Source organism: Trifolium pratense, linkage group LG7 (genome assembly GCF_020283565.1).
Source record: "Trifolium pratense cultivar HEN17-A07 linkage group LG7, ARS_RC_1.1, whole genome shotgun sequence".
Lineage (NCBI taxonomy): Eukaryota > Viridiplantae > Streptophyta > Magnoliopsida > Fabales > Fabaceae > Trifolium > Trifolium pratense.
The window spans coordinates 57,454,441-57,466,576 of record NC_060065.1 but is presented as its reverse complement, the minus strand read 5'-3'; the positions used below and the strand labels follow the sequence as shown (position 1 = coordinate 57,466,576).

Here is a 12,136-nt window from a genome sequence, read left to right as displayed (position 1 = left end):
GTGAGGATATTTTAACAATTAGGCATTTTCTTTTTCCAATATAGAATCATAGTATTTTGGATCTTAAAATTGTAATTGTCAAATAAAATGACTTACTTAAAATTGTTAAACAATAGCCAAAATGCTCCCTGCTCAAGTAATTATATTAGAAGTAATGATAATGATATACTACTGCACCATTTCAAGTGACACTGTGACATGTGATACTATAACTTATCCACATGTTAATGTCATATTATAGGAACTCTAAATACAAATTTCATGGTTTAAATCTTAAGTAATTTTTTATGGGTGTTGAAAAATTTATGTTCTTTTTTTGACATTTTTTTTTATTAATGTTTTTAACTAGCACACAATTTGCATTTAAACTTTCATGTAACACATCAACATTTCTAACAAAGATGGTTACAGACAAACTATTTTAATATTTCATAAATTTAACTTCTCAAATTATACACATTACGATCTCTAACAACAATACTTAACCGACAAAACATTCTGATATCTGAGTCTCAAATTAAAATTACACACTTAGGATTTTACAACCTAAAATGTGGTTTAATTAATATTCCCTTTGCCCTACACTTTTATCATCAGTCCATTTCACATCATTCCATTTTCCATTTGTTGCATAATTCACCTAATACACAAATTCTTTTCTATAAGATTTAAATTTCAACCTCAAAAAATTCACAATTCACATAAATTTTTTAATTTAAAATTTATTTTTTGTTGTCTTCCTTAACCCCTTTTTTGGCAGATTCTCAAACATATAAAAGCAAAGATATTTGTATTTCCACTTTTCTTCCTTTTCAGAATATATAACCCATCTTCTCCAATCTTCATTCTGCACCCATCTTTTCTATCTCTCATTGCTCATGGAGGCTGTTCTTCAGTCAAAAGGGTTTCTTTCTCTTCCTTCCAATCCCAAAAACAAGTTCTTAAACCCATCAAATGGCTTAAAGCATAGATTTTTCTCACCAAACCCAAAAATCCTTGGTGGGTTTTCTCTAAATACAAATGGGTTGCATAAACTCAATAGTTCAACCTTAAAAGCTTCAATTTTTGATAAAAAAGACAAAAAAAATTTCATATGTAAAGCTGAATCAGCTGCTGTTGATGGTGGTGGTGGTGATGGGGAAGTGGTTTTTGAGGAATCAGAAACTGGGAAACAAAAAATTTTGGGTGTTGAAGTTACAACACTCAAGAAAATTATACCTCTTGGAATGATGTTTTTTTGTATCTTGTTCAATTACACTATTCTAAGAGACACAAAAGATGTTCTTGTTGTGACTGCTAGAGGAAGTAGTGCTGAGATTATTCCTTTTTTGAAAACTTGGGTGAATCTTCCTATGGCTATTGGTTTTATGTTGTTGTATACTAAATTGTCTAATGTTTTGTCAAAACAAGCACTTTTTTATTCAGTTATTGTTCCTTTTATTGCTTTCTTTGGTGCTTTTGGGTTTGTTTTGTATCCTCTTAGTAACTATATTCACCCTCAAGCATTTGCTGATAATCTTCTTAATATCCTTGGACCGCGGTTTCTTGGTCCTCTTGCAATTATGAGAATTTGGAGTTTCTGTTTGTTCTATGTTATGGCTGAATTGTGGGGGAGTGTGGTTGTTTCTGTCCTGTTTTGGGGACTTGCCAATCAGGTAATTTCATTGTTTTTGCTTTGATACTTTGTAGTTTTTAGTTCATTTTTCGATTGGTTCTGTTCTGTTATTGTTAAGAAGTCTCATTGGATGTGAGTTGGCATGAACATGAGTTTATAAGTAAGAGACAATCTTTACATTATAAGTCGAGTTTGTAGGGTTGGGTTAGTCCTAACTCCCAATTCTAAGATGGTATCAAAGTCTCTCCAAGATCCATTGGGCCACCCATCATTTATATCCACACCAAGCCCAATAGTGTTGGGCGTGAGGGTGTGTGTTAAGAAGCCTCACATAGGATGTGAGTTGGTTTAGACATGGATTTATAAGTAAGAGGCAATCCTCACCTTGCAACCCGGTTTGTAGGGTTGAGTTAGGCCCAACTCCCAATTTTAAGAGTGATAGTATTGCATATGATCAATTTTTATTCTGATATGCTAAACATGTTAAGGTGTTTATAGTATGTTAAACATTTTTCGATAGGTTCTGTTCTGTTATAGAATGTCAAGGAGTTGAACAAGAGAGTACAACGTATTGACAAACAATAGTTATTGCATTGTTTTTCTAAAATGTTTCTTTTTTCTTAAGTTCTTGTTAAGGTGTTTATCCGAACTAGCTCATGATGAAGTTCTTATTGTCTGTGAAGGAGAAATGAGAATACTAATAGGTTTTTTTTTTCCCGTCTTGCAGATAACTACGGTGGATGAAGCAAAGCGGTTCTATCCATTGTTTGGACTTGGGGCCAATGTTGCTCTTATATTTTCTGGTCGGACAGTGAAATACTTTTCTAATCTGAGGAAAACTTTAGGTCCTGGAGTTGATGGTTGGGCCATCTCTCTAAAAGCAATGATGAGCATTGTTGTCGGTATGGGGCTTGTTATCTGTTTTCTGTATTGGTGGGTGAACAATTATGCTCCTCTCCCCGCTCGTAGCAAGAAGAAAAAGGTAGCCTTTTGGTTGACAGATTGGAAATTCTGAAAAACTGTCTACTTTTTAATAATATTTGAAAATTGAAATGACTGACATTTTACATCGTTTATGCATTCTTCCAGGAGAAGCCGAAAATGGGAACAATGGAGAGCTTGAAGTTCTTGATGTCTTCAAGATATATAAGGGATCTTGCCACTCTAGTGGTTGCATATGGAATAAGCATTAATCTTGTTGAAGTTACATGGAAATCTAAGCTCAAAGCTCAGTTTCCTAGTCCGAATGAGTACTCGTCCTTTATGGGAGACTTCTCAACTGCAACTGGAATTGCTACCTTCACGATGATGCTTGTAAGCCAATTTATATTCGACAAATATGGATGGGGAGTTGCTGCGAAGATCACACCTTCTGTTCTCCTTTTGACTGGAGTTGGTTTCTTTTCTCTCATATTATTCGGCGATCCACTCGCACCCGTTATCGGAAAGCTTGGATTAACTCCACTGCTAGCTGCTGTATATGTCGGTGCCCTGCAAAACATATTCAGCAAGAGTGCTAAGTACAGTTTATTTGATCCATGCAAAGAAATGGCCTATATACCCTTAGACGAGGATACCAAGGTTTGAATCTTTTCTTCAACTTTATCATATGTATAACATGAAACTTTCAATGAAACTCTATCATCATATATATATACTAATAAAGATTAAAAGTTATGTAAAGTTCACTTCTTAGTATCGTTATATGACTTTATGTTCTCATAGTCGAGTTTTACTCCTCTCATTCTCATACTAATATTATCCATTCATTTGTTACATCTCCTGCACTACTGCCATAAGCACTTGTAAGACTGTTTTGGATAACTTATGAAAACAACTTATGAGTTATGACATGTCCATAAACTGTTTTCAGTTTATTTTCATAAGCTCATGGAGAATAGTTTATGGAAACAACTTATATAGCATATATCAAAACAATTTGATTTGATATATCTTGTGTTATAGAAATAGCTTATACATAAGCAGTATATGATAAGCATGTATGCTCTAAACACTTAATTAAAACGTTTAACCGAACAACGCCTTACTCCAAAATTATGTGGCTTTTACAAGTATGATATCGACCCGTTACAATAAACATGTGTTAAATTTCTTGCTTTAGGTCAAGGGGAAGGCAGCCATTGATGTAGTATGCAATCCATTGGGAAAATCTGGCGGTGCTTTAATTCAGCAGTTCATGATCCTAACTTTTGGTTCACTAGCTAATTCAACTCCATACTTGGGAGGTGTGCTTCTGGTGATTGTTCTTGCATGGTTAGCAGCAGCCAAGTCACTCGACACTCAGTTTACCGCACTGCGTCGCGAAGAAGAACTCGAGAAAGAGATGGAAAGAGCAGGTGCTGCTAAGATACCATTAGTGGAGGCTGAGAATGAGGAAGGAAATGGACATTTAAATACAGAAGCAGGTGACTTTTCAATTAGTCCATTTGAATCTTCAGATTCATACAATGATTAATTTTAGTTTGCAATTCTATAAATAGGATTGCTAGATAGAAAGAATAAGCATTAGTCATGAAAAAAGTGTTAGCTTAAAGTTAAACTATTTGTTGTAGGTAAATTATCTGGCTATAGAATAAGTTTGCTTTTCACTTTTTTCAATCAATTTTTTTTTTAAGTCTTCAACTCTCCATATATAAATGAGTTTATTCTCATTTCATTAATTAAAATAATAAAAATGAAAGAATGTGTATTGATATTGTTAAATTAATGGTAGCATTTCATTGTTTTTTTTTTTTGTTTTTTTTGTGATGGTAGCATTTCATTGTTCTTTTTGTGGTCCAAAATGTAGCATTCCATTGTTTATTCATTGGGAGGAGTTTTCTCCACTCCAAGTCACTTTGCATATATACCCAAAAAATAAACACATTGTTCTTTTGGGGGTCCAAAAATGTGTATCTTTGAATAAAAATTAAAAATACAAATTTTTATCATTCAAAAGTATGCTATCAGAATAATATGTGATTTTTTTAGTAAGGTTGTGGTGGAGAAAGGTGTTCCGGAATTGTTCATGAGTACATTTTCAAGGGATATTAAAAGACTTTTTTATGATAAAAAATTCTTGTGGTATTCAATCAAGATTTTTAAATCTTGGTGTATTCAATTAAGATGATTCGGATTTAATGTGCAAGGTATGTAACTTTTGAAACATACGGACATAAGATTCGTGACGGATGTCTTGTGTGAGTTTAAATTCATTGAAGGTTGTAGTAACTAGTAAGGGCTGCAATGGATTCCCGAAGCAGTGACAATTCTTGGGCGCTTATAGCCATGGTTTCATGGATGAAAGGGAGTTCGAAAATGAAAGCACTAATGATAGAAAGTGATAAATTATAGAGTTAATTGTTCCAATTCGAACATGTCTCTATATAAAAGGGGGGAAAGACTATAATTTTCTTATTGAATGATTTCTTATCCTTCATTAACATTGAACAACATATAAATAGATTACACAAATAATTTCCTATAACTATAGCGACCCACACCAACTCAACACTCCCTCCAACCCTTCGCCTTGTTTTTATTTATTTTTTAATATTGGTCGACCGATTCCATCACTAAAAGCCTAAAAGATTAATCAGTTCCGATATTTATACATAGCGGCTATACCAATTTATGAGAAAAATGACGCTATTTTGAGCATAGCCGAGCCAAGATGTCGTACCGGCTTTCATATCAGATAGCCAAAATTCCAATACGCTATACTGGTATACCGACACTATACCGGATATTTAACAACCCTGTTCAATTCACACTTATAAGTTATAACACAATATTAGAAGTGTGATCTAAGTGTGTTATATGTGACTAAATGAATCTTTGATAACTTTGTATTTATCATATTAAAATGTAGTTAGGCTCGACTCAATTTTAGAAAACAAGATTCTAAAAACAATTTTTTTAAAATTATCATATTATAAGTACGAAGTTTTCACTATCGTTTAACAATTACTTCTCTACTTCAGAAAATTTGTAGGCTATACAAAGTGGATTTTCCCTCTTAAAAACACTTACTAATATACATGGTCAAAAAGTTGCTAGTGAAAACCTCCTCCCCAAATTTATTCATTTGCTCAAATTTAGGATTTGTTTAATGTAGAAATTTCAGTGTGCATAAGTGGTTAATATTGCATCAACTATGGATGAAATAAAGTCACTAGATCCAGAAATAAACCCCAATTTTGTTTAGTGATTTTAACTATTTTTTTAAGTTTTAGTGTTAATTTTGTTAATTTTATTTTCTAGGATAAAAAAGAGAAGCAGCCTGCAAGTTTTAAGCAGCCTCAAGTTTAAAAGCACTCGTGGACCTTCAGTTAGATTGTGAAAAAAAGGCGTTAATAAAAAAATCTATTTTCTACAATTTGTAACAAGTTACATATAGAAGAGAGAGCTCTGCCTCTTTAATTTCCCTTTTTTGTGAAGTCTATGACCCGGTAAAAAAAAAGCTTTGTGTTCAACAATAACGTGTCCTTTTCTTTCTGTGCTGAAGAGGTTGCTGAAGTCCTCGGTATTAAAAATACCGGGAATAGTTTAGAATACACTGCTGCAGAAAGATTTCCGGAGTTTGTTTATGAGTTGAAAGAAAATTTTGATCCTCACGATTCTAGACAAATAAAAACAAAAAGTATTAAGATATTTTTGGAAAAAATGACGATAGACGACGAGCAAAGTCGATCTAATTTCAAACAACTTCTTTCTTATTTTTTGATTGAGCGATTTTTGTTGTGCTCCCCCGATCCCCAGAAGACACGTGTATCTTCTTGGGGAATGGTCGAAGACATGAATGCCTTTGAAGAGGTTAATTGGGCAAAGACCATTTATGATAACATTTGTGAATCTTTCGGGAAACTGAAGGTTGTGATGCATAAGCAACAACAACACTAATAGGATTACATTTGTCGAAAATTAATGTTGCTTATGCATCACAGCCTTCCGTTTCTCGAAAGATTCACAAATGTTATCATAAATGGTCTTTGCCCAATTAAACTCTTCAAAGGCATTCATGTCTTCGACCATTCCCCAAGAAGATACACGTGTCTTCTGGGGATCGGGGGAGCACAACAAAAATCGCTCAATCAAAAAATAAGAAAGAAGTTGTTTGAAATTAGATCTACTTTGCTCGTCATCTATCGTCATTTTTTTCAGAAATATCTTAATACTTTTTGTTTTTATTTGTCTAGAACCGTCAGGATCAAAATTTTCTTTCAACTCATAAACAAACTCCGAAAATCTTTCTGCAGCAGTGTATTCTAAACTATTCCCGATATTTTTAATACCGAGGACTTCAGCAACCTCTTCAGCACAGAAAGAAAAGGACACATTATTGTTGAACACAAAGCTTTTTTTTACCGGGTCATAGACTTCACAAAAAAGGGAAATTAAAGAGGCAGAGCTCTCTCTTCTATATGTAACTTGTAACAAATTGTAGAAAACATATTTTTTTATTAACGCCTTTTTTTCACAATCTAACTGAAGGTCCACGAGTGCTTTTAAACTTGAGGCTGCTTTAAACTTGCAGGCTGCTTCTCTTTTTTATCCTAAAAAATAAAATTAACAAAATTAACACTAAAACTTAAAAAAAGAGTTAAAATCACTAAACAAAATTGGGGTTTATTTCTAGATCTAGTGACTTTATTTCATCCATAGTTGATGCAATATTAACCACTTATGCACACTGAAATTTCTACATTAAACAAATCCTAAATTTGAGCAAATGAATAAATTTGGGGAGGAGGTTTTCACTAGCAACTTTTTGACCATGTATATGTTGTAAAAATTGGGCCTATGACATCACATCCATAATAATAAACAACATATTAATTTATGTAATTAAACAAATATTGATAATAAAATAAAATAGAGATTATAGAACTTATCTATGATTGTTGTATATCGTTGTCGGCACTACCGCGAAGTAAGCAACCACCGAGTCTCAAATAGGGAGAATAGTAAACCATGAAATAATACCATATATGAATCGCGACGACTGCTATGAGAATTAGGTCACAAAACATGGTACTCCCCCCGTCCCAAAATATAAGCAAAAATTGGTCAATGAAAGTTGATATATTTGGTTTAAAATTTAGTCCAGATACATTCACTTTTGTTGACCTCCTTTTGCTTATATTTTGGGACGGAGTAGTAAATCCTTAAGATTGTTGGAAAAAATTGTACCTAATCACAATATTCAACCATATATTAATTTAAGTAATTCAACAAATATTATAGAAAATAAATTAAAATAGAGTTCAGATGAACTTATCTCTTGTGAGTGTAGTAATTTGATGTAGACACCCGCATAGTAAACAATGAATTACACCTGCAAAATATCAAACCGTGATGCAATACCTGAGGCGTGCTGATCGCACTGTCCTTAAGGATTTATCCGCCTCATAAGCGCAAATCCCCCAGGATTCAACAGGTCCTTCCCGGATATGAATCATCTCCGAGGTGACAGAACTAGCAAGAATTAATAGACACCGGTGATGTAATCCAGGAAGATAATACTCAAATTATATGTGAAAATGTAATATTGATTTTTGTTATGAAGTGTATGTGCCCCAAAAGCTCAATATGTTTAAGCACTCTCTTTCTTTTATAATCCCACGTCCACATATCTACTCATAGTAGAAAACGAGAAAAACCTCTTCTTAATTATAGCCATCATTGCTATTAACTAGGAGTAAGTAGGTAATATATCAACGGAAAAGCAACGTGTTTATTGACCAAGTAAAACGTTACTTAACAAATCATTAATTAATAATAATATCATAAATTAATTCTTTTAAAACTATATATAAAATATTTTTAAATAACTTTAAAATAAAATATATGTACAAAATGTACAACAATCCCCCACAATTTATTTTAAAGTTCAAAAGAGTACTCAAAAATATTTCATGGATTAACATCATTGATGTAATATATCAAACTGGTGTAGCAAGCTATATGAACCAGTCCTAGACTGATAGTACTTAACACACAGTAACATTGGTGTAGCAAGCTATATGAACCAATGAAACTTAGCGTATGTTAGCGGTCTACCAATCGCATTACACCCCACATTTCTTGCTGTTGCCGCTGTGTTGCGCTAATAGGTCGTGCGCGTGCCTGGATTCTTTCATGAGTGCTCTAGAGATTTCGCCAAGATCTCATACAAGCGGCCCCACTTGACACCCACATAGGTGATTTCATCAAGTATATGCTGCAAATCATACACCACCCATAAGGGATATGAAAATCATTAAAAGCTTTATTGCTTACCCTCTCAATAATGCAGTGTCTAGCACTTTCTCACTCACACCTTAGGAAAAAGACTAAGTCAAAAATTAATTAACTAATTTTTGTGTGCTAGCAGATCTAACAAGTAACTTGTTCTTACCCATATGAACCTTATTCATGGGATCTCCAATCACAAAGGTTGGGTTCCTATCACTTGTTAATTTCAAATGGCTTAAGTCCAATTCCCCTCGATGTGTCACAAAATTGTTTCTATCCCTGGTTTGGCCACTGAGGAAGCCAAGTAAGTCTCCTAAACTATGCTTAACATTCTTGTTGTAAGAATGTGTGTATGATATTGTTCTATATATATATATATATATATGTGAATTCCATGATTTGAGAAAATTTGGAGTACCTAATTTTAAGGAATGTTAATTTTAAAAGTTGTGTAGCTATAGATTGATGCATGAATTGTTACCGGCAAGAAATGTGGGATGTAATGCGATTGGTAGACCGCTAACATACGCTAAGTTTCATTGGTTCATATAGCTTGCTACACCAATGTTACTGTGTGTTAAGTACTATCAGTCTAGGGCTGGTTCATATAGCTTGCTAAACCAGTTTGATGCATTACATCAATGATGTTAATCCAGGAAATGATTTTTTGAGTATTTTTTTAAAACTTTAAAATAAATTGTGGAGGATTGTTGGATATTTTGATCATTTAATTTATTTTAAAATTATTTAATGTTGTTTTATATATAGTTTTTAAAGAATTAATATTATTGATTGTTTGTTAAATGTGATTTAATCACTTAGTCAAAGAAACTTTTTTATAATTCAATATATTCAGACTTAATCCTAATTATTAGGATATTCAGTTATGCTTGCAACACTAACTTTTTAATCACCACCACATGAGCATATATAAAAAAAGAGTAATTAGTCAATTTAGTCCCTAAACTATCACTCTCTTACCAACTTAGTCCCTAAACTATTAAAAACAACTAAAAGGTCCCTAAACTATATTCACATCCTTCAATTTAGTCCCTCGGTTAACTTTTCCGTTAAGTGACTGTTAGTAGTCCCTAAACTATAAAAAATACTTCAATTTAATTAGTCCCTAAACTATCTTAAAAAACAACAAAATAGTAACAACACTGTTAAATCATACTGCTAAAACAAATAGTCCCTAAACCATACTGTTAAATCAAATTCATTTTTAACATAATTCATTAATGCTAAATCATCCTTTGTCTCGTTCACTACCTAGTAACAACAAAAATTCATTACTGCTAAATCAAATTTAAACCAAATGAAACATTACTGCTAAATCAACATAAACCAAAAAACAAACTTAACCATAATTTAAACCATAGTTGAAAAATAGTTTAGGGACCTAATTGATGGATGAAAAATGTTTAGGGACCTTTTAGTTGGTTTTAATAGTTTGGGGACTAAGTTAGTGAGAGAGTGATAATTTAGGGACTAAATTGACTAATTACTCATAAAAAAAAGATAGGTGATTGAGGAAGTGGGCCGTGAGAGGAATTGAAGCAAGCCACACTCACGGTTTTTATTCATGGGCTATGGCTCCTCCTTTCTATGTTTTGATACGTGATATAAAATAGAAAAATTATTTTTCTCTTCCTCACAAATTGAGTTATCTTCCTGGATTAAATCACCGGTGTCTAATAATTCTTGTTAGTTCTGTTATCTCGGATATGATTCATATCCAGGAAGGACCTGTTGAATCCTGGAGGATTTGCGCTTATGAGGCGGAGAAATCCTTAAGGACAGTGCGATCAGCATGCCTCAGGTATTATTATTTCATGGTTTACTATTCTCCCTATTTGAGACTCGGTGGTTGCTTATTTCGCTATGGTGCCGACAACAATATACAACAATCATAAGATAAGTTTTACTAATCTCTATTTTATTTTATTTTGTTAAATGTTTATTGGATTATTTAAATTTATATGTGATTTATTATTGTGATTAGGTCCAATTTTTACAACAGTATATTAGTAAGTGTTTTTAAGAGGGAAAATCCACTTTGTATAGCCTACATATTTTCTGAAGTAGAGAAGTAATTGTTAAACGACAGTGAAAACTTCGTACTTATAATATGATAATTTTAAAAAAATTGTTTTTAGAATCTTGTTTTCTAAAATTGAGTCGAGCCTAACTACATTTTAATATGATAAATACAGAGTTATCAAAGATTCATTTAGTCACATATAACACACTTAGATCACACTTCTAATATTGTGTTATAACTGTGAATTGAACAGTGTTGTTAAATATCCGGTATAGTGTCGGTATACCAGTATAGCGTATTGGAATTTTGGCTATCCGATATGAAAGCCGGTACGGCATCTTGGCTCGGCTATGTTCAAAATAGCGTCATTTTTCTCATAAATTGGTATAGCCGCTATGTATAAATATCGGAACTGGTTAATCTTTTAGGCTTTTAGCGGTGGAGTCGGTCGACCAATATTAAAAAATAAATAAAAACAAGGCAAAGGGTTGGAGTGTGAGTTTATATATAGATAATATAATATTACCCTAAAACCACTACCTAAGTAAACAAACCCACTACTTACTCTCATGTCTAATAACCCCTGCCTCCACCACCTTCACTTCTCTTCTCTTTCACCATTTCACTAGTTAGAGTTAGAACTACCGATTATTAATTGTTTTGAAGTTTGAACTAAAGTAACTTATTCAGACAATTTCTATGATACTATGTTAAATTTTGGGTGAAGTATAACCTAAATTTTAAGACTTTTTCACAGATGAAGAGCCACTAACATTATCAAGAATCACTAAACTTAAAAACAAAATTTAATTGGGGAACATATATAGCAACATCAGTAGCAACATAGAAACTTCAATTGAAGAGAAAGACTTACTTGTATTGAAGTTGCCATTATTCAAATTGTCAGAGTGACCAAACTAATCCGACCAAGGTATATGATAGGTTCAAGTGATTAAAGTGCTAAAAAAAAATTCAAGTGATTAATAAATTCTAGACCCTTACCCGTGCGATGCACGGGTGTGATGCGTTGTTTTATATTATAATCGGAGAAATTGAAACAATAAATATTTTCAAAATAATAAAATAGAGAATCCGAGATTCAAACTCCAATCATAGCATGGTTGAAGTGTTTTCGCTTAATTAGTCCACAAATAAAAATATCAAATTTATAATTAATTAGAGCATCTAGTTTTATAAATCTATAAATAGGGGATTCGAACAACTTCTCAATAGTCATTCTT

General features: G+C 32.7%; 1 protein-coding gene across 1 annotated transcript; it reads left to right on the top strand.

Moving 5' to 3' along the window:
- Positions 1 to 692: 692 nt before the first annotated feature.
- On the top strand, positions 693 to 4,339 carry LOC123897822 (ADP,ATP carrier protein 1, chloroplastic-like). Its single transcript, XM_045948611.1, has 4 exons — positions 693 to 1,655; positions 2,343 to 2,597; positions 2,705 to 3,196; positions 3,738 to 4,339. Exons 1-4 carry the CDS (start codon positions 879 to 881, stop codon positions 4,089 to 4,091), a joined length of 1,878 nt encoding a protein of 625 aa, XP_045804567.1. The 5' UTR covers positions 693 to 878; the 3' UTR covers positions 4,092 to 4,339.
- The last annotated feature ends 7,797 nt before the right edge of the window (positions 4,340 to 12,136 follow it).